The 26752-nt window shown below is 43.7% G+C and overlaps 1 protein-coding gene across 1 annotated transcript in view; it reads left to right on the plus strand.

Annotated features, from left to right (window-relative positions):
* LOC311236310 (uncharacterized protein) overlaps window positions 1–23849 on the plus strand; it is a gene marked incomplete at its 5' end in the record, with an annotated part of 54306 nt that extends 30457 nt beyond the window's left edge. Inside the window, 1 exon segment of the mRNA XM_084338386.1 lies at window positions 22172–23849. Within this exon segment, the coding sequence (XP_084194512.1) occupies window positions 22172–23830 (1659 nt within the window). The 3' untranslated portion in view covers window positions 23831–23849.
* Between the last annotated feature and the right edge of the window lie 2903 nt (window positions 23850–26752).

Below are 26752 nucleotides of genomic sequence, written 5' to 3' on the forward strand. Positions count from 1 at the left end.
CTGCCCCCTACTGCATTGGCCCGACACGCCCCCCCCCCCCCCCCCCCCAGTGAGGGAGGCGTCGGTGAAGACCGTGACGTGTGACAGCCTGCTCCCCATGGGGACCCCGCTGGTGAGGGCCCCATGCCCTCCCCAGAGGGCGAGGTCCCAGAGTACTGACATGGGAACCTTAGCCACTTGCCTCCCACCGGGTCTATTTCCATACTGGAAAACCACCTCTGTATCCACCTCACGGGGGAAGAGGAGGCCAAGAGGGACCACGGAATGAGCAGATGCCATCATACCGAGCAGGCGCATCACGGACAGCACCGTAACTGTCCTAGGACGGAACCTCCCGAGCGTGCTGAGAACACCCACTCGCCGCCGCTCCGAGAGGGATGCCCATATAGACCTTGAGCTTAGAATAAGCCCAAGTACTCCACCCGTTGACTGGGAAGAGGAGTACTCTACTTCCAGTCTACAGCAAAACCCAGGCTGGTGAGGAATTCCACCACCTGCCTGGTATGAGACCTGACGATCTACCCTGACCGCCAAGGACCAGAACGTCGTCCAGGGCAGAATACACTTCGTAATCCCCGACGACGCAGAGGCCCCAGTGCGGTCTCCACGCACTTGGTGAAGATGCGGGGAGCCAGAGAATAGCCGAACGGCAGCCTCTGGTACTCATACGCTAAACCCTGCAAAGGAAGCGTAGGTAAGCCCTAGGATGGAAGATCGGGGATGCGAATACGCATCCTACAGGTCTATGGAGGAGAACCAGGCCCCCACCTGACAGCGTTCAACAGGTGGGAGACGGTCCAAAATGCTGAACCTTCCATGGGACAGGTCCAGCATGGGTCTGCACACCCCCCTCCCGATTTCTCGGGCACCAGAGCATACCGGGAGGAAACGCCACGCATCGCATCCTCCTTTGGGACCACGACGATGGCTTGCTTCACCCACAGAGATTGGATCTCGTTGGCCAGAGCTGTCACTGCTGGTGACCCTAACAATAGGGTCTGTACCAAACCTGAAAACGGGTGGGGTTGTGTAAATACAAGTCCCCGCCTCAGCGTTCTCTCCATCCACCTCGAGATATGACACTGCTGTAGCCATATGTGAGATAATCCCAAGCGCACCCGCCGCCACTTGGCGCTGGTCCGCCAGAAACCGTAGATAGGCGGCCCGGTCCCGTCCGCTGTGCGTAGCCAACCCTGGACCCGCTAACCGCGCGAGCAGAGCGTTCCGTGGAGTCGGCCCCCGACACTACCCACGAGGCAATTGCACCCAAGGGGGGACCCCGACAGAAAGGGCCGGTTTGATACGGGAGGTAACAAAAGCTCCCCCACTGAACATCCCTCCAGCATGGACGGCTGAGGAATTGTTCTACAGCTGGACATGCAAGGTGTGAGGCCCCCACACTGCCCGATAGGGTGGGTTCCTACACACCGTAGCCCTGCAGTGATATTCCTACCACCCAAATCACGCACACCTGCCAGACCACTGCCGATCTTGCGGGAGTGGGAGGCACTAACGTGATACCCGGCCTGGCGAAGGCGAGGTCGGGGGAACCCGCACTGTTTGCCTCAAGAGGTCTCGAGTAGAGATGTTCCTATACCATTTTTTCCTTCCCGATCCGATTCCGATACCTAAGCTTTGGGTATCGGCCGGTACCGATACTGATCCGATACCAGTGCATACATTAAAAAAATAAAATAAAAAATATTATATAAAATTATAAAAAAAAAAAAAAAATGTACAGCTACTGTTTTATATATACTGTTTTCTAGTAATAACTATAAAGTAATGGTATTTATTCAACAACAGGTGATTGTATAGATTAGTATCATTAATTGACAACTCAATGAGTTCACCCACGGAATGGTTGTTGGGACATTGATTCCGCACGGACGTTATACGTTGTTGCACTCCAGAAGGGTCCGGTAACTTCAGTTAGCTAGTAGAGGCTCTCTTGTGATTTTTAATGCACAATAAATATTCAACATTCTCTTTTGAGACTCCGCCTCAGACTCTTATCATTTGGCACTAAAAGATAAACATTGTCACCGATATGGCTGTCCGCGTTTCCGTTAGCCGGTAATTACCGGTATTTGACCGGCAAAATATGTTGAAGTCCGAATATTTAAATATCTCCGGTCATAATGTCCGGTGAAAATAATTTCTCTAAGCACAATTTTATTATTTGAATTGTATTAAAATAGGCTCAAATTAAATAGCCTATGCGATGAACGAAACAATCATTACATGTTGCTTCACGCTGATAAAGCGCGGATGGCGCCGCTCGGATGTGAATCTTTTTTTCTTTCTTTTTTTGAGCCTGTCTGGCCACCATAACGACAAACAGGTACATACGAGCGAGAGAGAGAGATGGCAAAACAAGCTAAGCTTAACAAATATTTCATGAAACCAAGCACAAGCAGGTCTAATAATGACAACGAAGATGAGTCTTCTGAACTTGAAGTCACAGAGACCGCTGATGCCGTGGTGAAAGAAAACAGAAACAGAAATGTCGAGCTTTCAGGCCCGAGTGGAAAGTTTAATTCTCCTGGCTGAGGTGCGACATTATATCCACATTTTCCAGTTCACTGATCCAGCCAGGGTTACCAGTGACACAGTTCATTCTGGAACCTCAGATCCCCGCTGATCATGGAGTTCTACAGTATCGCGTTGGATCCATACAGGGGCGGACCTTCCTACAGGCGATATAGGCGGTCGCCTAGAGCGCCACCCAGAGGGGGGCGCCAAAAAAAAAAAAAAAAAAATTTAATTTTTTTTTAATTTTTTTTTTCTCTGTGCAGTTTTGGCGCCCCCCTCTATATCTGCAACCATTATTTTTACATAAAAAAAATTCTAACATAAGGGAAAATGAGCCAAAAATCTAAAACGGTCGGTCGGTCTGAGCCTCAGCTTTAGGTGTTCACAGTCAGAACATGCTAGAGCGCTGTGCATTGATGGGTATCGGTCAAGTGTTTATAGAATTGAGCGTTGAGGAAAGAAAGACTAACGTTAGAGAACTATGAAGAGGCAAAAGCCATAAAAAAAAAATTACAAAAAAAAAATTACAAAAAAAAGAAAAAAAAACTTTTTTGGGGGGGGGGGGGGGGTCCGCCCCTGGATCCATACAGGTATCGATTTTTTCGAATGGTGATCAGGAATTGGATATACCAGTTGGATACCATCTGATGTCAGGTAAGGACTCTATGTTATCAGTGTTAGGATAATCAGAGTAAGTTTGATGAAGTTATAAGCTGTTTTGTGAAAAGTCTTCTTTCGGTTTCACTAAAAGTCCGAGAGGAAATCAACGGGGCGATTATCCGCGCGCGGCCGTAATGTGCTTGCGTGCACGTATAATATTGATCATCTAGCGTTTATTTGAAAACGATTCATAAAAAGGCCGACGAATATCAACGTTGTGGAATATTCCACTAAAAGACGATTTTCATAGAATGCTCCAGAATGAGCTGTTTTTTATCTGAAAACGGGGGCTTTTCTAACTGCTCTGAAACGGAAACGACGCGATAAACAGCCTTGACAGCACCGACTGGAAAATAGTCTTTGATAATGCGATGGGCAGATTAGACACATAGCCATAATTTAAAACATAGATTAGGCGATATTAACGTTAACATTGGCGCCGATGGTGGCATTCAGCCGGTAAAAAGGAAAACCAGGCTGACCGGCATTTCTCGAATATGTCCGGGGATAGAAATCTTGCAGGACACCCAGACCGGCACGAATATGTTCTAACGGAAACGCTGCCGCACATGTCATTAATTGTGTGCGAGAGGTCGATCAGTTAGCCACATTAGCGTGAGTCATTGCGTTAAACGAAACAAAAGCTCAATCGTAAATATATATACATCCGGCGTTACAGTGTCTCCTCTTACCGTAGAAAAATATTATTTATCTGTTTTCGTATAAAAGCTCTCAGCCCCAGGAATTTCCTGTAGATTCTGTGTAAGACTGTTTTCTGGCAGTCTCTCTCCCTAGGATCCTCACGGTCAAACAACTCCAAGAGCTAGAGAGAGAGAGAGACAGGGAGAGAGACGGGGAGAAAAGAGACAGAGAGAGAGAAACAGGGAGAAAGAGATGAGAAAAAGAGAGAAAGAGGGAGAAGAGACAGAGGGAGATACAGATAGAGCAGGAGAGGGGGACAGATCAGGAGAAAGAGGGGGAGTCAAAGAGAGAAAGAGAGAAAAATAAAAAAAGGAGAAAGAAAGTGATGTTAAAAGTGAAAAACAATCTTCTTAAGACTTCATACGATTGTTAGTCACATTTTAAAACATGCAACAGATCATGTTAGATCGGATGTTATTAATTAAACAAGAAGGTAGAATAACTTTAATCTCGTACAGACGGGAACGTGTCCGCATTCACTTTGCATTGGTCTGTGGCTAACTAGCCGGAGCTAGTGTGAGGAACAGCATGGAGTGTGCGGAGAAAGGACTCTACCAATCAATATCGCCATTGGTTAACCCTTTCACTACCACACTACAGAAGGTAGTGGAACGGTTAACCTTCTGTAGTGTGGTAGTGAAAGGGTTAACCGTCTGTAGTGTGGTAGTGAAAGGTTAACCGTCTGTAGTGTGGTAGTGAAAGGGTTAACCGTCTGTAGTGTGGTAGTGAAAGGGTTAACCGTCTGTAGTGTGGTAGTGGAACGGTTAACCTTCTGTGGTGTGGTAGTGAAAGGGTTAACCGTCTGTAGTGTGGTAGTGAAAGGTTAACCGTCTGTAGTGTGGTAGTGAAAGGGTTAACCGCATGTAGTGTGGTAGTGAACGGGTTAACCGTCTGTAGTGTGGTAGTGATAGGGTTAACCGTCTGTAGTGTGGTAGTGAAAGGGTTAACCTTCTGTAATGTGGTAGTGAAAGGGTTAACCTTCTGTAGTGTGGTAGTGAAAGGATTAACCGTCTGTAGTGTGGTAGTGAAAGGGTTAACCGTCTGTAGTGTGGTAGTGAAAGGGTCAACCGTCTGTAGTGTGGTAGTGAACGGGTTAACCTTCTGTAGTGTGGTAGTGAAAGGATTAACCGTCTGTAGTGTGGTAGTGAAAGGGTTAACCGTCTGCAGTATGGTAGTGAAAGGGTCAACCGTATGTAGTGTGGTAGTGAAAGGGTTAACCTTCTGTAGTGTGGTAGTGAAAGGGTTAACCGTCTGCAGTGTGGTAGTGAAAGGGTCAACCGTCTGTAGTGTGGTAGTGAAAGGATTAACCTTCTGTAGTGTGGTAGTGAAAGGGTCAACCGTCTTTGGTGTGGTAGTGAAAGGGTTAACCGTCTGCAGTATGGTAGTGAAAGGGTCAACCGTATGTAGTGTGGTAGTGAAAGGGTTAACCTTATGTAGTGTGGTAGTGAAAGGGTTAACCGTCTGCAGTGTGGTAGTGAAAGGGTCAATTGTCTGTAGTGTGGTAGTGAAAGGGTTAACCTTCTGTAGTGTGGTAGTGAAAGGATTAACCTTCTGTAGTGTGGTAGTGAAAGGGTCAACCGTCTTTGGTGTGGTAGTGAAAGGGTTAACCGTCTGCAGTATGGTAGTGAAAGGGTCAACCGTCTGTAGTGTGGTAGTGAAAGGGTTAACCTTCTGTAGTGTGGTAGTGAAAGGGTTAACCGTCTGCAGTGTGGTAGTGAAAGGGTCAACCGTCTGTAGTGTGGTAGTGAAAGCGTTAACCTTCTGTAGTGTGGTAGTGAAAGGATTAACCGTCTGTAGTGTGGTAGTGAAAGGGTTAACCGTCTGCATTGTGGTATTGAAAGGGTCAACCGTCTGTAGTGTGGTAGTGAAAGGGTTAACCTTCTGTAATGTGGTAGTGAAAGGATTAACCGTCTGTAGTGTGGTAGTGAAAGGGTTAACCGTCTGTAGTGTGGTAGTGAAAGGGTCAACCGTCTGTAGTGTGGTAGTGAACGGGTTAACCTTCTGTAGTGTGGTAGTGAAAGGATTAACCGTCTGAAAACTTACAGTTTTCGCATCTTTTCCCTGGAATTACTCAGAAGCAACAAAACTATATTCATATTCAAAACAGTATAAAACGGAAATGAACGGATGAAAAAATAATGTTTTTTGCACGTTGACCAGAAGCAACTCACTGAGACTCGACGGCGTTATTAGACCCATAGCTATAAAATATAGGTTTAGCTCTACAAACTAGGGATGCCCCGATCACGTTTTTTGCCACCGATACCGATCACCGATCGTCGTGAGCCATATCGGCCGATACCGATCCGATACAGATCGTTTTTGATTAAAAATGTTTTTAAATTATTTTATATAATATTTTTTTTTTTTTATAAAATATATATATTATATAATTAGACTTGTACTTGTATTATCTGCGAGACATCGCCACCATGCAACAAGCTCCACTGTCTGTGTGTACTCTAGTAGCCTCCAGCTACGGCCAGGATTCTCCGGAGCTGCAGCTAGACCCTATACTCGAGTAGCCTGCAGCTACGGCCAGGATTCTCCGGAGGTGCAGCTGGACCCTATTGATCATATTCAACAACATGCCCTCAGCTCGAATACGCATCGAATGAGTGTTATAAAACATTGATATCAGGAGCTATCTGTGGCTACTGCTGGCCGGCTATATAACGTTGATACAGCGCCTCTGTGAACTATTTAGTTCAGTGGGACATTTCGTTTTGAACAGTGAGCTGGCGTCAGCTAACATGAGCTAGCTGAGGTATCATACACGTCTCTACTAGAGTTTGCTGGAGCGTTTGTTGATGTCAGGAGCTATCGGTAGCTGGCCGGCTAGATACCGTTTGGTTAGACAATGCCTCATCATGTATTGGACTGGGTCATTTTGTAACGGTAGCAGCTAACGTTAGCTCAGGGAGACGCCGTCCTCCCGTCACACTAGACTAGACTACTAGACCCGTGTTTACATGCGCGCAGGAGGGGCTGGAGGGAGGAGCAGACACCGCACAGCTCCCGGTGTCTGAGACAGAACTCAGCGAGACGAGCGAGTGAGATCGGTTTTGATGATCGGCGAAAATAAAGCATTATCACCGATCACCGATCGCATATTTATACTGATTATCGGCCGATAACGATCGGTGGGCGATCGATCGGGGCATCCCTACTACAAACTACAACTACATTTACATGGGGTTAATGGACGGCAATGAAGGGGTCACTTCCCGGAAGGGGCGTGGCACTCAATGTGTTGAATAGTTCCAAAATATCAGTAATTCTGAAAATAAGTTACAAAAGTAAAAAAAATTAAATTAATTTAGGAAAATAGCTCTTTATTTGATTATCATAAAAAAGTGTTTTCTATAGTCAGAGATATCGACATCGGTAAATATCGGTATCGGCCAGAACAGCAATATTAATATCGGTTATCGGTATCGGCCACAATTTTCACATCGGTGCATCACTAATGGATATTTCATTATTGCAGCAATTTGCAGGTCTACTGCTTCATCACTACCATGTTAATGTGATGACTGTGCAGAGGCAGCAGACGGTGAAAGTGAAAAGTGTTGGCTCTGCGCTAGAGGACGCTCGTCCCATCTCAGCTTATGGTTGTTTACACACACCTGCAACTGTCACCCAGCCTTTTAACGGTTCCATCTATATACCTTGTAATTGTATTTGGTTGTTTGTGTTTTAATTATTTCCAATACCTCATGTATGTATCATGTCTCTCTATCTATTTTATTTTATTAACACATTTGGTCTCCTTTCCCCGTTACCCTTCGAGAGGCCCTTTTGTCCTCTCACCAGGCCTTCATTGTAAATAAGAATTTGTTCTTAATTTACCTACCTGGTTAAATAAGATAAAAATATCAGTTTATGGAATTTGTTACCGGTCTCAGATTTAGGGGAATCTGAGTCGGTACAAGTGATACACAGGCAAGAGTGCGCTGTGGTTCTGTGAATGATGGAGAGATAAGACGTTATTTATTGATAGATTGAATTGAATTGATTGATTGAAAACTTTATTAACAGATTGCAGAATGGGTACAATACAGTACGGCTCAATACACACAATTGTTAAGGGGATGCAGACCAGAGAAAGACTTTCGTCTTATTTACACCAGGGTCCCCCATTTTCAATTCATCATGACATACAGATATACAGTACGTTACTGCGTTCCAGACTACAACTGCTCCACACCAGTCTCCGTAAATGTTCCGTTATAAAAATTAAATACCATTTCAATACACAAGTTATCGTGGTTTGAAATACATGGAAATACATGGGTCCCATGGCTCAGTGGCTCACCTTTCAACGTGGCTCGAAAGTGCAGACTCCCATGGTAAAAATCTGCAGGTCCTTTCTGCATATTTTGCACACGGCTACTCGAGGATGTTCTCCTCTTTTTAACCATGAATTATATTTGATATCTCCAAGCCAGAGCTCATTAAAATGGCAGCCTCCCGTAGGGATGGGAATTGATAGGATTTTATCAATACGATTCCATTATCGATTCTGCTTATCGATTTGATTCTTTATCGATACCCTTATCGATACCTGATCAATTTATAATTTACATAAATAAATTGGAAATGCAACAGAACTACATTTACATTTAGTCATTTAGCTGACGCTTTTATCCAAAGCGACTTACAAGTTCTGTACGACAAGCCATCAGGAAGGGCACAACTCTATCAGCTGAGCAACAATGTTCATCAAAGTGTTGAGTGCTACAGTGTAGGTTAGTTTATTAGGACAAGTGCATGACAGTACGGTTAGTTAGGGTTAGATTTTTTTTTTTTTTTCAGATAATGGTTGAAGAAGTGCGTCTTTAGTCGACGGCGAAAGATTGGACGTGATTCGGCTGTCCTAACTGGGGTGGGTAATTCATTCCACCATTGTGGGGCAAGGACTGAGAATAGGCGACTTCTCTTTGATGACCCTCCCGGAGCTTGGATAGGAGTAGGTCTGAGGCGGCCAGAAGATGCAGAGCGTAGGGGTCTAAGCTGGTTAGAATAACAACATGCAACTTGACATTTCTGATTGTCATTTATTGTTGAGCCCCCATGTCAGAAAAATACAAAAACTGTAAAAAATAAAACATTAACTATAGCCTACACTTAAATAAAATAATGTATTTGAGATTCTCTTAAAATGTATTTATTTTTTTATTCTTAAACTAATTTAATCTATTGAATAACAGGTTGTTATTCCTCCGACTTCTGTCTCACACACACACACACACACACACACACACACACACACACACACACACACACACACAGACACAGAGACAGAGCTCCCTCCCCGGGCCCCTGTCCTTTAAGGTATTGGCTTGTGTTGCTACACGGACACATTTGTATGTTGCACCACCATGGTACTTCCTGGCTTACAGTGTAGACTTGTAAATAAACACTGCAGCTCTTATTATATGTGAACTAAAGAGTACAAGATTTACACAACAGCCCCCACCTGCTGTTTTATTGTATTTGTACCTGTACTATCCGCTGTCAGCTGTTTATCTCTCTTTGTGAGCTTGATTAAATAGCGTTAGCTCACGCTAGATAGCGTTAGCTCCGTGGCTAATTTTAGCTCACCCTGACCTAAATCAATGACTAGGTTCTAAAGCATTCAAGTAGTTTTCACTGCACATAGAAGTAGCCAAACAGCGGGAGCATTTCGGGAGCATATTACCAAAATCCAGGCAATTTCGAGCCCTTAAGGAATCAAATAAGTCTGCCATGGCTACATGCTAACGCTAACGTTGTTTTGAAAACCTGGCAGCGATAAGGGAATCGAAAGTCACGGGAGGCACACGGTTCCAGGCATCGGCCAATTAGGAACCGGTTCCCAACGGGAACCGGTTTTCGATTCCCATCCCTAGCCTCCCGGCATGTTGGCCACACACACACACACGCTGTTCTCAGATGGCACAGGTAAAACAATTAAAAAAAAACACTACGGGTCGAGCCCAGCCACATTTCATTTTGCGTGAAAGGCGAACGCGGCTCACTCGAGGAGTCGCTCAGACTTATTTTATTTCTTTATCTAAAAACCAAACTATTCAGTCAGATAGCGAGTGATTATGAAAGTATAAAGTGCAATTACAATTTCAATAACTTTCCAGCACTTTATACACAATGCAAGCACATTTTAAAACACCACATTGAAATACAAGCATTTTCAAGGATTTCCAGCACCCGTACGAACCCTGTATATACATTTGACGTAGAAACCGTACATTGGATGTTGGGTAGGTGGGGTGGGGGGGGGGGGGGGGGAACTGTACATTGGAGGTGGTTGGGTGGGGGGGGGGTTGGGTAGGTGGGGTGGGGGAAACTGTACATTGGAATATCGACAAAACCTTACTTGGTTCCAAGAAGAGGGTCTTGTGTATTATTGGGTTAGGACATTTACTGTACATTTACAGGGGCCAGTTTCGAATTGCAGTCTCCCGTAGGTGCTCTTTGAGAGTGGTTTTGGAAGTGGGTAGTGATTCACATTCCTTTACAGCTTTGGGTAGGGCGTTCCACATTGATGTGGCATAATTGCGAAACGTGTTTAGTCCCTTGTTTGAGCCGAATCTGGGTTTAACATGATTTGTTGAGCTCCCTCTGGTGTTGTGGTCGTGGTATTCACTAACCTTTGGGAAGTATTTTGACATGTTTCAAGTTTCAAGTTTCTTTAATAGTTGTCATACAGAAGTACAGAATACTTTTATACAAAATGCTTCTTACTGTTGCGCTCCAGAGACTGTGCAAGACAAGATAAGTATGAAATAAAATAACATAGTATAGCACGTAGATTTTCTCGATGGCTCTGTCTGGTGCACAAAGCTCTGCTTAAATTGGTTCCCTCGTACCTAAGTGTGCTTCTGTGCACAAAGCAATATAAGTATGCCCTTCGTTCTCAAGCTGTTCTAACACTGGAAGTTCCCCATATGAGAACTGAATTGGGAAAAAGGGCTTTTAAATATGCTGCTCCTTCATCTTGGAACAAGATACAGGAGGACCTAAAATTACCAGGACTGGTCACCCTCGGAGAATTCAAAGCCATTTTAAAATCCTACGAACTCAGTTCCCTTGGTCAGTGCAACTGTGTTTGATCATTTGCCTGTTTGATAACTTGCCTGAAATTGGAGCTTGATGTAAATGTTTTATCTGTATTTTATTGTGATGTTCTTTTTTATGTTGAAACTTTCTGCTGCCTTGCTTGGCCAGATCGCTCTTGAAAAAGAGATTTTAATCTCAATGATGCTTATCTGGTTAAATAAAGGATTTGATTGAAATTAGAAGTATTAAAAAAAAAAAAAAAAAAAAACGTGTACATGTACATGGGTACCATGATCGTGTAGTGTATCTTGTAGACCAGGCCCATTGCAAGTTGCTGTACTCTGTCGTCTACTCTAAGCCATCCTAGGTAGTCAAAGTGGGCAGGGGTGAGGTGGGTTCTAGAAGTAAGGTCAAGTAGTAGTCTGACCCAGGGTTCGAAATTAACTGGGGCTTGGGGCAAAATGCCCTCGAAAAAATTTACCAAATCAAATGCCCTCGAAAATCAGTTAAGGGGGGCAAGAAAAGCCCCCGACAGTTTACTAATTATATATGCTCTACAGTGCGAGCATTTCCCTCGTATTTGCCCCTAATAATATGTGTGTGCGAACCGGAAAAATCATTTACTCGCAGTGTGCGAGACGAGTGAAGATTACAAAACAGCTCCGCTGTTAATAGTTCAGAAACTACAAGTCCCACATTACACAAGGCGCATAAACGTCCAATCACAGCAGAATTGACCCTAATCTGGACTGAAATTCCGTTTTTGGGTGGAACGTTTGTTGCAAGGAGGGAGGGAGGCGGGGACCGCTGCGTGTTACACACAACACGGAGAAATGTCCAAGCGTCTAGCTGTTTCGGTGCGTCGTTAACGTTAACGTCGGAAAAAATTCCCCACTAAGCCCTAAATTCAGAGCAGAGCAGTATCCTAATGACTTTTATGCTTCAGTCGATAAGGTGTTTTGCTAATTCTGTCAACATACCCCGTGGACTGGACCCGCAAAAACACGTGCGAATATCACTTCAAAAGCCATGTCAGGAACAAGGACCGTGCTTCCCAAAACACACCAACTCTCTAACGATGATCTCTGGTGATCACAATAGATACAGCTAGAGGGCGAGGCTAATCACTGACACTATTGGGATTTAAATAGCTATGTAACGTTACAGTACATAGGACTATAGATGATGTCATGTATGGGGTTCTCAACCTTTCTGCTGCCAAGGCAGGCACCCCCTGTGTCCAATAAAATATTCCAGGGCACCCCTACATACGATAAAGACTTTTCCGGTCCTGTCTTTTTTGCTACAATGATGACAAAAGTGCTTGTTTTCAAAATAACGTTTATTTAAAACCCATTGAAACCGGGAAACACATTTGTGTGTATACAGTATGCAGGCTATATAATGCATTATTAGCAGGCGTTTCAGGTCTAAATGTATAAATAAATATAGCAATATACCCAACACCCCCCCCCCCCCCACCCCCACCTACCCAATCCAATGTACAGTTTCTACGTCAAATGTATATACTTTTTCTTTCTGGACTCTTTTTGTATCACAAACAGTACTGTAATTGCAAATCTGATATGTCATAAATGTATAGATGTAGCAGTACTGTCTATCTGTATGTCATGTATGTCATATATGTTACGATGAATTGAAAATGGGGGACCCTGATGTAAACAAGACGAAAGTCTTTCTCTGGTCTGCATCCCCTTAACAATTGTATGTATTGAGCTGTACTGTACCCATTCTGCAATCTGTTAATAAAGTTTTCAATCAATCAATCGTGTGAATTTTTTTTTTTAATACAGAAAAGGATCACTAACGTGCCATCTGTTGCAGCTGCACTGTTTTCCAAAAAAAAAAAAAAACTAGTGTGACCATTTCTAAAAAAATCAAAGGATCACCAAGTTACCATTTCTCAAAAAATATAAATAAATACAGAAAATAAGCACTTGTGGACATTTCTAGCTCAGTGCGAGGTCTGCTGCTGCTGGCTAATAATACGGTCAAGACGTGGGGAGATCGACGACAAGTCGACAAGGCAACACGCATGTCATCCTCAAGGCTCAACTTGGCCCTATATTTTGTTTTCAGAGCTGTCATGGATGAAAAGCCAGCTTCACACAAATATGTGGTGCTGAATGGTATCAACACCTTAAGTGCTGCATGAATGAATGAATGAAAGAAAACTTTATTTAACAGATTGCAGAATGGGTACAATACAGTACGGCTCAATACACATAATTGATTGTTAACACTTTGACGACCGGCTTGGACCCGTCTAATATGGTGCAGGGGACCGCGGAATGTAAACAAACGTGTTGGTTTTGTTTTAACTATGCTTTATAGTATTGCTATCTGTCCATTCTCATTGTCACTTGAGTGCATAAACCGTGCCTTCACAATGGCTTAAAGAAAATAAAAATCCATCGGGTGGTTGTCATTTTATAGCGTTGTGAATATAAGGTGTAACACACTTTTTGGCTGGGCTTTTTTCCCGGGAGCTTAGATAATAGGCTAAACGTTGGCGCAGTTATATCAAACGCCATTTCTGCTGTATATATACGAATTAAATAAAACAAACTGCGTAGCATCCGGACTATTACAGAGCATCTATGGATGAAATGGGGGCGGCGGGGAACGCCGATTACTATTATTGATCTGCAATACAGTGTGCGTTCAATATAGCATTTTCATTGACCAATCACGTTACGTTATAAAACAATGTCCAATCCAGCTGTAATTTGGGGTAATATTATCCTACCGTCAGGCCATGTGATCGCCGGCAGCATTTCCTCACCACTCATCGGATTCTGGTAGATCGATATGCACATTGGCTAATCATAAATCCCATTATGCCACGCTGAAAAAAACGCACGCCAAACTAATCCAAGATGGAGGATGTTCGGCTGGGATGCGTCTCTACAAATCGGAGATGCTTCCAGCTGCAGAACCCCAGAACCACCACAGTAGCGGCGCTTCCATTGGCTGATTTGGGTCACGTGATCTGGGTCCCACCCAATGGCTGAGACCCCTCGCTTCCATTGGCTGATTTGGGTCACGTGATTTGGGTCCCACCCAATGGCTGAGGTCCTCCGGCCGCTCGCTTCCATTGGCTGATTTGAGTCACGTGATTTGGGCGACGCTAGTATACGGAAGTGGCTCTCAAGGTGACGATTAGACTGATTGATTGATTGATTGATTGATTGATTGATTGATTGATTGATTGATTGATTGATTGATTGATTGATTGATTGATTGATTGAAAACTTTATTAACAGATTGCAGATACATGACATACAGATAGTCAGTACTGCTACATCTATACATTTATGACATACCAGATTTGCAAATACAGTACTGTTTGTGATACAGAAGGAGTCAAGAAAAGGGAGTATATACATTTGACGTAGAAACTGTACATTGGAGGAGGTTGGGTGGGGGGGGGTTGGGTACGTTGGGATATTGACAACCATACTGGGTAATTTACATTGGAGGTGGTTGGGGGGGGGGGGGGGGGGGGCACACTTTATGTTGTCAGTAGATGGCAGCATTGGTTTAAAATTAAAAGGTGAAAATGTTGAAAACTACAATAATGCATTTCCCAAGAGCGTTAGCTGGTAAAGACACAATGACATGATGCAAATATTTTACATTGCAAAATTAGCTGGAATGCTGCCATCAGATTAGGTTAAAGGGGCATTTCACCAAAACAACAGCGGCAATTTATTTTACAAATAATCTCACACACATCCAAAAACTCTAAACAGTTTTTCAAATATTAATTTAGTTTGACAGTTATTGAGAGTAATGAGTTTTAATATGGCAACCAGTAATGTCATCGGGGACACTGAATCCTTGTGTTGTGTTAATCACAGCTCAATTAAATTATAAGGTAGCAGTCCCTATAAAACAAGATATTGCTATTTCATCTACATCATGGTGCTGTGATTAACACAAGGATACAATGTCCCCGATGACATCACTGAGGGCCATATTCAAACTAATTTACTCTCAATAACTATCAAACTAAATGAATGTGTGCAAAACTGTTTCGAGTTTTTGGGATGTGCGTGAGATTATGTGCAAAATATATCAACATCGTTTTAGTTGTTTTTTCCCCTTTAATATGTACAAAGTCATTCAAATGTGACCGTATAAGACAAATTCCCCTCCTCAGTTTTCAATAGACTAAGTTTTCCGAAATGGTAAATGTCATTGTCAAGTGCTCATATTGGTATTCAGTATCATGAGTTCAGTATTTATCAGTACTCGTGAAAGTATTGACACCTGTCCCTGTTAAGCAAAACAAGAAATTGCATCAGACAAAATAACATGTTGGACGTTGCAGATTTTAAACGTTTTATTTTGATCATGAGAAACATAATCAAGGAAAAGGAAAAAAAGATATCTTGAGAAACACAGATTGAAACATGACAGAGCTTCTGAAAGCTCTGAGTAAAGCAGATACTGCAAACCAGAACATGGGAGCAGTAGAAAACAAAATCACAGTGAATAAAGGAACAACTGAACAAGACAAAACAAGTGCTTCGTTAAGTCAAGTCAAGTCAAGTCAAGTAATTTATTTATATAGCACGTTTAAAAGCACAAGAGCCAACCAAAGTGCTGTACAATCAAAGCTTAAAATCAATGTCCTAATATAAAATACACAAATACACAAATACAAAAAGGCACAGCAGGACAAGACAGTCCATTCAGAGAATAGGACAGTAGGACAACACACGGATAGGGGAACACAAAGTACAGTAGCACACAGGGGACAGAGGAGCATAAGAAGATATACAGGAGGGGGGGGGGGGGGGGGCAGGATAAAATTACATGGGAGTGTGTGAGTTAGGGTGTGGGAGAATCAGGGTTTATTGAAGGCCAGGGAATATAAGTGGGTTTTTAGACGGGCCTTAAATGTCTCCAGTGAGGGGGCAGATCGGATCTCCAGGGGAAGCTGGTTCCATAGCTTGGGGGCCACGGCCTTGAAGGAGCGATCGCCTCTCTTTTTGAGTCTGGTGCGGGGGGGGGGGACCAGCCGAGCCTGGTTGGAGGATCTTAGTGACCTGGGTGCTGCGTAGGGGGTGATGAGCTCGGTGATGTATAAGGGTGCTGCACCCGATAGTGCTTTAAAGGTGAGGAGGAGGATTTTAAAGTCTATTCTAAATGGGACTGGGAGGCTAGGACTGGTGTGATGTGCTCTCTCTTTCTGGTACCGGTAAGGAACCTAGCTGCAGAGTGCTGGACCATTTTGAGGCGGGACATGGCTGCCTGACTGATGCTGGTGTAGAGGGCATTGCAGTAGTCAAGGCGTGAGGTGATGAATGCATTGACTACCGTTTCCAGGTCGACGGGTGAAAGGATTGGTTTTATTTTACTGATGTTGCAGAGTTGAAAGAAGCATGATTTGACTACGGCATTTACCTGCCGGTCGAATTTGAGCTCTGGGTCAAAGATTACACCCAGGCTCTTGACGTGGGGTTTGAGGTGGGTGGAGAGTTGTCCTAGGCTGTTGGAGAGTGTTTTGGTGGAAGAGGGGGGGCCAAACAAAATGATCTCCGTTTTATTTTCATTTAGCTGTAAGAAGTTGAGAGCCATCCAGCTTTTTATGTCCCTGAGACAGTTTTTAAGAGAGTCTAGGTTAGCTGTGTCAGAGGGGTTGAGGGGAAGGTAGATTTGGGAGTCATCGGCATAAAAGTGATATGAAATGTTGTGTTTCTGGATGATTTCGGCCAGAGGGAGCATGTAGATGGAGAAGAGTATGGGGCCCATACGGTAGACTAGCTGTGGGGGAGGAGTGTCCACCCAAACTGACCGAAAAGAAGAGGCCGCTCAAGTAGGATGCGAACCAGTTTAGGGCAGACCCCCCCAATACCTAGCCTGTGTTCGAGACGATCGACCAGGGTGGAGTGGTCGACCGTGTCGAACGCGGCAGAGAGGTCCAGGAGGAGGAGCATGGCACAGCTACCTGAGTCGATGGTGAGAAGCAGGTCATTGTAGATTTTGACTAGCGCTGTCTCAGTGCTGTGCCCTGCCCTGAAACCTGACTGGAATTCGTCTAGGAGGTTGTTGTGATGTAGGAAGGGGAGGAGCTGTGCCAGGACAGCCTTTTCTAAAATCTTAGATAGGAAGGGTAGTTTGGATATGGGCCTGTAATTATTGAAAAGAGCAGGGTCTAGGTTAGGTTTTTTTTAGGAGGGGCTCAACCATGGCGTGCTTAAGGGAGGAGGGAACAGAGCCAGATTCCAGAGAGCTGTTTATGATAGACAAAATACTGGGGCCTACTATGTCCATGGACTCTTTTAGAAGATGGGTAGGGAGGGCATCAAGGGGGGATGTGACGGTCCGCATGCCTGCCACCAGCTCTCTGAGAGTGGTTAGAGAGATGGGTTGGAAGTTGTTCAAAAGAGCTGGGCAGCAGGGGTGGGAGGGAGGGGGAAGTGGGCAGGAGGGCTGGGCAGGAGGGGGGGTCCGACAGGGGGGCTGGGCAGGCGGGGGGGCCGGGCAGGGGGGCTGGGTAGGAGGGGGGGTGGAGGAGGACGATGAGATGGCTAATCTAATGGTTTCCACCTTCCTAATGAAGAAGTTTAGGAATTCTTCACATTTGGAGGGGGAGGCATCGGGGCAGGGGGCGGGAGGAGGGGAGGTGAAAGAGTTAATGGTCGAAAAAAGGACTCTGGGATTGTGACAATTTTTGGCAATTATTTCTGAGAAGTGCCTTTCTCTCGCCACCTTAACTGCCTCTTGATACTGTTTGAGGTGATGTTTAAGGATCTCATAGTGGATCTGCAGTTTATTGTGTTTCCACCTGCGCTCGGCCTATGTCTGCAATGTCTCCTTAAAGCTCTGGTGTTCTCATCAAGCCAGGGCTGAGATCTAGGTCTGGGCCTTTTGAGTTTAAGGGGGGCGACAGAGTCGAGTATGGAGGAGCATGAAGAATTGAACATTGAGATAAGGATCTCAGTGCTGTGCTGGGCAGGAGAGGCCTCAATACTGCAGGTGTTAGGGGCAGCTATATAGGCATCACGGAACTTAATGGCAGTGGAGGGGTTAATGTGGCGAGAGGAACGCGCTGGGACAATAGCTTTGGAAATGGGGACAAAACACAGAGCATCAAAAGAGATCAGTGAATGGTCTGAAAGGACTGGGTCATCTATTTCCATGTTGTCGATGGAGAAACCTGCTGTTAAAACTAAATCTAAAATGTGGCCGAGTACTAGGTGAGTACATTCCTCTAGGGCAAAATATAGCCATACAACTACACATACATAAGCATCCACACAGAAGCCAAAGACCAGAGCACCTTGAAATGTCCCAAGAGGCAGAGAGTGTTAGCCTTAATCTGCTTTCTTGACGAAAATATGCGATCTCCTGATTAGGTGACGAGAGAAAGTCCTGAACTGTGTAAAACATCTTCTATCTATGAATCACAGTAAACTATAGACACTGCCTCTTTAGTAAAGTATTTAAATACAGTAGTACAAGTACTTTCTTTCCTCCCCTGGGTTCTCTACTTTCTTTGTTACTGTACCTATTATAATGCATATTTGGTAGCATCAAGTTATTCAGTTTTCATATTAACAACTGTAATCATGGGTTTTATAGGTTTTCATTGCATTATCATTTCATATATATAACTTTGCTCATGAAATGATAATTACTGCAGATTTACTTTGACACCAATGTCCAGCAATGAAGTCAGGGTCTTTCTGAGACATAAAGGATGAATGAATGAATGAAAACTTTATTTAACAGATTGCAGAATGGGTACAATACAGTACGGCTCAATACATACAATTTTTAAGGGGATGCAGACCTGAGAAAGACGTTTGTCTTGTTTCCATCAGGGTCCCCCATTTTCAATTCATATAGACATTTATGACATACACAACATACATGACATTTATGGCATAGGGACATATAGGTATTTAGTACTGATACATTTGTGACATAAGCGGTATTCAATACAGTACTGTTACCCCTAGATCCTGACAGAGCTGGATGTAGCCAATTACTTAAACACTTTCTTCACAAACATAGCCACAACACTGGTAAACAAACTACCCTCCCACTCAGGGCAGTATGGGGTAGAACACATAGTAGCATACTACAAGAACCTAGGCGTCCACAAAGACGACTTCAAACTGGAAATAGTAACTACAGATGAGGTACTCAAAAAACTGAGCGCCCTCCAACCAAACAAGGCCACTGGCCATGACAACATCCCCTCCAAATTCCTCAGAGACTCAGCAGCAGCCATCACCCCAGTCATCACACACATAATAAACCTCTCCATAAAACAGGGACACGTCCCCAAGGACTTCAAAATTGCGAGAGTAACACCCCTGCACAAAAAGGGCAGCAAATTAGACCCGGGTAACTACCGCCCTGTTTCTATCCTTACATCCATCTCGAAAGTCATGGAAAAAATAGTATACGAACAGATCGAAAAGTACCTCGCGGAAAAAAATCTAATCTACGAATTCCAATCTGGCTTCAGAACATCCCACTCCACTGACACATGCCTTCTCTACTTGAACGACCACATCAAACAAGAGGTGGACGCGGGCAAATACTGCGGCATGGTCATGCTGGACCTACAAAAGGCCTTCGACACTGTCAATCACACCATTCTGATTGACAAGCTAAAAGCAATTGGTTTTGATAGTTTATCAGTGAGCTGGATACAATCCTACCTGGAGGGGAGGGAACAGATGGTGGAAGTAAACGGTACCCTATCCCCCCCCCTCACAGTGAGCTGTGGTGTTCCACAAGGAAGCATACTAGGGCCGCTACTATTCCTAATTTATGCAAATGACATGTCGTCAGCTTGTGACTGCAACTTGTTCCTGTTTGCGGACGACTCAGCCCTGCTGGTCTCTGACAAGAACAAGTTACAGGTTGAAAAAGCCCTCAGCTCGGAACTAGGCAAAATCTGCATATGGCTCGCCGACAACAAACTATCATTACACATGGGCAAAACAGAGTCCATTCTCTTCGGTTCAAATAACAAACTCAGCAAGACCGACGGCTTCTCGGTTACAGTGGGTGCCAATATTATCACAAGGAAAGATGAAATTACCTACCTGGGTTCCATCCTAGAGGCTAATCTTTCCTGTGACAAAATGGCATCCAATGTAATAAAAAAAGTCAACCAACGAACGCGATTCTTGTACCGGATCTCCTCTCTGGTAAACAAGAATACCCTGAAGACTCTAGCAGGAGCACTCATTCAAGGGTACTACGACTATGCTTGCACCTCATGGTACCAAAGCACCTCAAAGGCACTAAAAAACAAATTACAAACATCTCAAAACAAGCTAGTCAGACTACTACTTGACCTGACTCCTAGAACCCACCTCACCCCTGCCCACTTTGACAACCTAGGATGGCTTAGAGTAGACGACAGAGTACAGCAACTTGCAATGGGCCTGGTCTACAAGATACACTACGCGACCAAGGTACCCATGTACATGTCAAAATACTTCCCAAAGGTCAGTGAATACCACGATCACAACACCAGAGGGAGCTCCACAAATCATGTAAAACCCAGATTCGGCTCAAACAAGGGACTAAACACGTTTCGCAATTATGCCACATCAATGTGGAACGCCCTGCCTAAAGCTGTAAAGGAATGTGAATCACTACCCACCTTCAAAAACACTCTCAAAAAACACCTACGTGAGACTGCAATTCCAAACTGGCCCCTACAAATGTCCTAACCTAGTTGTACAGTAAATGACCAAGTAAGGCTTTGTCAATATTCCAATGTACAGTGTAAAATGTGTGTGTGTCCCCTACCCAACCCCCCCCCCCCCCCCCCCACCTCCAATGTACAGCCCTCACCCAACCCACCCAACCCCACCCCACCAACCTCCTCCAATGTACAGTTTCTATGCCAAATGTATATACACTCCTTTTCTGGACACTTTTGTATCACAAACAGTACTGTATTTGCAAATCTGATATGTCATAAATGTATAGATGTAGCAGTACTGTCTATCTGTATGTCATGTATGTCATATATGTTATGATGAATTGAAAATGGGGGACCCTGATGTAAACAAGACGAAAGTCTTTCTCTGGTCTGCATCCCCTTAACAATTGTATGTATTGAGATGTACTGTACTGTACCCATTCTGCAATCTGTTAATAAACTTTTCAATCAATCAATCAATACATATGATGGGGAGGGGACTGTACATTAGGAGGGGGTGGGTGGGTGGGAGGGAAATATACATACGGCGGGGAGGGAATATATACATGCGGTGGGGAGGAGACTGTCTATTAGGAGGTGGTGGGGGTTTTGGGCAAACTGGTAAGAAACCAGCCTTCAAACAAATCAGTAAATCAAATCAGTGAAATAACGAGAGAGAGAGAGAGAGAGAGAGAGAGAGAGAGAGAGAGAGAGAGAGAGAGAGAGGAGGAGAACGAGAGAGATTTTTTAACAACTCTTTGTTCCCCCGTCCACTCCAGCTCTTGTGTTCGCCGGGGCCTCTTTTAGAGTGGGCTTTAAGGAGGGAGGAGGAGGAGAGAGAGAGGAAATGAGAGAGAGAGAGAGAGAGAGAGGGGAAATGAGAGAGTGAGAGAGAGAAAGAGAGTGTTTTATTGAGTATGTTTACCATTTTGCCTGTCTCGCTTTGTGCTTATGAGTTTTAGTGGGGTTTCCTTGACAAAGTAAGCTAATTAGAGGTAGTTAATGACGATAGAAAGTCCTGAACTAAGTAAAAAAAAAACATCTTCTATCTATGAATCACAGTCAAATAGACACTGTCTCTTTAAAGCGACTCCTCCCCTGGACAGCTAGAACCAGGAAGCACCTCCCACCCCGTGACGCGTTCAGAGTTTACTCTACAACCAGGAAGCACCTCCCACCCACACGATCACTCTTCCTGAGAAAACAAAACTTAAGAGTGTCGTTGAATGAATGAATGAAAACTTTATTTAACAGATTGCAGAATGGGTACAATACAGTACGGCTCAATACATACAATTGTTAAGGGGATGCAGACCTGAGAAAGACGTTTGTCTTGTTTCCATCAGGGTCCCCCATTTTCAATTCATATAGACATATATGACATACATGACATACAGATAGTCAGTACTGCTACATCTATACATTTATGACATACCAGATTTGCAAATACAGTACTGTTTGTGATACAGAAGGAGTCAAGAAAAGTTGTCTTTGTAGAATAAAATGGCGCAGCAAGGAGTTGATCTGGACCGGGACCAGTTCTGCTGTTCTACCTGTCTGGATCTACTGAAGGATCCGGTAGCTATTCCCTGTGGACACAGCTACTGTATGGGCTGTATTACAGACTGCTGGGATCACGGTGATCAGAAGGGGATCTACACATGTCCCCAGTGCAGGGAGACCTTTACTCCGAGGCCTGTTCTGAAGAAAAACAATATAATGGCTGAAATGATGGAACAACTAATGAAGACAGGACTCCAAGCTGCTCCTCCTGATCACTGTTATGCTGGACCTGGAGATGTGGCCTGTGATGTCTGCACTGGGAGAAAGCAGAACGCCCTCAAGTCCTGCCTGGTATGTCTGGCTTCTTACTGTGAAACTCACCTCCAGCCTCACTATCAATCTGATACCTTTAAGAAACACAAGCTGGTCAAAGCCTCCACACGGCTTCAGGAGAACACCTGCTCTCGTCATGATGAAGCTATGAAGATTTTCTGTCGTACTGATCAGCAGTGCATCTGTTATTTGTGTTCCATGGATGAACATAAAGGCCATGATACAGTCTCAGCTGCAGCAGAAAGGACGGAGAGACAGAAAGAGCTTGGCATGAGTCAGCAGAAAATCCACCAGAGAGTCCAGGGGAGAGAGAAGCAACTCAAAGAGGCCCAACAGGCTGTTGATTCTCTCAATCGCTCTGCTGATAAAGCAGTGGAGGACGGTGAGAGAATATTTACTGAGCTGATACGCTCCTTGGAGACGAGGCGCTCTGAGCTGAAGAAGGTCATCAGAGCCCAACAGAGGACCACCGTGACTCAGGCTGAAGAACTGCAGAAGAGACTGGAGCAGGAGATAGCGGACCTGAGCAGGAAAGCCACTGAGCTGGAGCAGCTCTCACACACAGAGGACCACATCCACTTTCTACAGAGTTACCCCCCCCTCTCCGGTCCCAGTGAGTCTACAGACTCACCCAGCATCAGTGTCCTTCCTCTCCTGTACTTTGCAGGTGTGACTGAGGTTGTGTCTAAGCTGAGAGACAAACTAGAGGACGTTCTGAAAGAGCAGTGGCCCATAATCTCAACAACGGTGAATACTGTTAATCTTTTACTGCCACCAGAGCCCAAGACCAGAGCTGACTTCTTACAATATTCCTCTCAGATCACACTGGACCCAAACACAAGTCTGTTTTTGTCTGAGGGGAACAGAAAAGCAACACTGCATCAAGCGCAGTCATATCCTAATCACCCAGAAAGATTCATTGAAAGGTCTCAGGTTCTGGGTAGAGAAGGTCTGACTGGACGCTGTTACTGGGAGGTGGAGTGGAGTGGTGGAGGGGTTTATGTAGCAGCCTCCTACAAAGACATTAGTAGAACAGGCACTGAGGAGAACTGTCTATTTGGATACAATTCTAAATCCTGGGCTTTATTGTGCAGACAAAGTGATTACCTCTTCAGACACAATAACAAGAGCATAACAGTACCAGGCCCCCGGTCCTCCAGAATAGGAGTGTACCTGGATCACAGGGCAGGTACTCTGTCCTTCTACAGCGTCTCTGACACAATGACCCTCCTGCACAGAGTCAACACCACATTCACTCAGCCTCTCTATCCTGGACTTTGGCTTCATTCATACCCTGGGAAGGCTGAGTTCTGTGAGCTGAAGTAGAGATCAGTGACATTCACAGCTCCTCTACCCAGGGTTTGGGGTTTAAATTGATATTGAAGATGCTGAGTTGTGAAAGATGAGGTAATTAGGAGTTACATTCACTCAGTCACTCTATCATTGTTCTGAGGGACTCACACACACACACACACACACACACACACACACACACACACACACACACACACACACACACACACACACTATGTTTAGCTTTGTTTCTAGTTTCTAGCCTACCGGGGTAAAGTTTGTTTGATTAGATCTTTGCATATTCACATATTTGATTCCTATCTTCAATACCTCTGTTCCTTTGCATGTGGGGACAAATCTTTATTTTCATACTCAGGGTAGGTTGGATAACAATATGCAACCATTTTATTTGTATTTTGTCACATTTGGTCATTTTGAATTACTGTGGGATTTGGGTCTGTGCCTCCTCTCTCTGTTCCAGGGGGGGTTGGTAACAATGTGGGGGCCGGACCTCCATGTGGAGGTGGATTCAGCCTATAACCTTCTCCCTCACCTCTTATCTCTGGGCAGCCGGGACACTTCATACAGGACAGTCTTCTATCTCCAAGGCCTTCGGTTGAACCCACAGCCAGGATGTTTGGGGCATAGGTCAGTCGTAAATGCAACTATCTTGTTTTAGAACAGACCCATCTGCGTTATCAAAAGAGCTTAAGGAGAGAGAGAGTTGTTCTTCTGGTGGCAGACTTTGAGGGAGACAGACCTAGATAGGAGCTGGTTTAGGAAGAATCACCATTCATTGAATATTGTGCATTTTGTCTTTTGTTCTTTTATATAAATAAACGTGGACATCTAAACCCAGAAGGACCCGTGTGGATATTTGCTTGAAACTTGCCGTTTCACCGACTGAACCTCAATATAGAACTTTGAACAAAACGCAAAGGAATTGACTTGAACTCACTATTTCCATGCGCTACACGAGAAATTCAGTCGAAATCTAACAATATCATTGAAATTCAATAGTGTTCAAATTAAACAAGTTAAGAGTTCATAGAAACATAAGTATACTCTACAGTATCAATTATACAAATATGTGTGTATGTACAGCCCACGCTGTTATAAATATACAAATAACTATGCTAAGTCTATTCATGGTACAAATATAGCTAACTTTATCTTATGTCTACTCCCGGTACAATATATATATATATTGTAGCTATAATTATAAATATGAGTTTATCCTGTGCAATACAGTACTCCATACTAAGTCTACCTTGATCTGTACATGGAATATAAGATATTTGGAACTTTCTGAACCTATTGTAAATCGTAATATAGATCAGTTTTACTATGTTTGCAAACATTGCCAACATACCCAAAGTGTTTCAGCCACAGAACAAATACAAGCAGCTTACTGTTGTCTAGTGTTAGTCAGTCAGCAGGAGATGAAAACAGGGCTCCATTCTTATGTCCGGTGGTGGAGCTACACATTCATGTATGTTTGGATCAATTACCTTTAACATATTCAATCTAGCCAATAAAAAATGCACACATTTGGATATGATCACTTTTCCCTTTGGTGGAATACGTCAGATAACCTTTCTGTTTCAATATGATGCATAATTAAATAGTTCCAAGAGTCGTGTTAAATTAGGGAAAGAATAACTGTATAAGGTGACTGTACATATTTTCATATAAACATTTTATAAGTATAAAGTAATAAAATGAGTTACCCATGAAATATAAAGGGCAATGTATAGTGTGTGTATACATATATAAAAATAACAACACTTTCACAAGTTCATAGTTCATTCAAAAGATATATTGATTTAAGTATCCAACAGGACTTGACATAAACATTTGTACAGTAATGATGAGAGACAAGTTATGCAACACACCTGCACTCTATTTCAGTTCACTGAAGATATAATATCTTTCCTTATAAAATAACAACATGTTGTAAAGGTCAAAGGTTGTGCAAGATCTTCAAGCTTTGTCCTTGGACCATATCTTGTTCCACATATGAAATAAATAATCCATAATAAATAGGACCGTTAGTTATTTTGTATATTTTCTATAGAACAAATTTTCAAACAGACACAAAGGCTGATTATAGCACTCTGAAATTGAAATTATATAACATGTCACTATGTTATTTGCTATAGAAACACTGCTAGGAGTAGTTTAGTATATATTGTATACTGCGCTGAATTAACTCTCCGTCAAAACGTTATAGTGTTTTATTCACAATGTGAAATCAGATATTGCATAAAAGCAACAGAACACTCAAGGCCGTGCGTTGTAATAAATCTAGTAAATAGAGTCGCGGCTGAGATGATGGAAATACTTTAGATCTGATGTTATTTATGTTGTTCTATTGCTTAATCACTTCCTGTAGTAACATTTACAGAAACATGTTACATTATGGTTCACTGCAGATTTGGAAAGGCCGTCACCAGGGTTAACATTCTAACCCACCTCTTCAACCTCGCGATCCCAGCATAGAGATGCGTGTAAATGGCTGCATTTATATACTAGCACTTTTATCCAAAGCTCTTTACAATTTGTTCCTCACATTTTACCCATTCACTCACACATTCACACACCGACGGCGGAGGCAACCATGCAAGGTGCCAACCTGCTCATCGGGAGCAATTAGGGGTTAAGTGTCTTGCTCAAGGACACTTCGACACGTTGCTCGGGAGGAGCGGGAATCGAACCGTGAACCTCTGGATCACCAGACGACTGCTCTACTCTGTCGTGTGTCTGCTGAGCAAGGGTAGAATTACCTATGCCTATGGAGTCAATGGAAAGAAGACAGACGCATAATGGGGTAAACCATTGTCAGAACTCAGGTAATTTTGACAGTCTTTCAATGCCATTATGTATGACTAGCAATCTATCTGAGTCGATGAGAGATTTCTTATGTCTAACTATGGCCCGCCATTCAAAATGCCA

The sequence above is a fragment of the Notolepis coatsorum genome, assembly GCF_963971535.1.
Source record: "Notolepis coatsorum genome assembly, contig: SUPER_10_unloc_1, whole genome shotgun sequence".
Lineage (NCBI taxonomy): Eukaryota > Metazoa > Chordata > Actinopteri > Aulopiformes > Paralepididae > Notolepis > Notolepis coatsorum.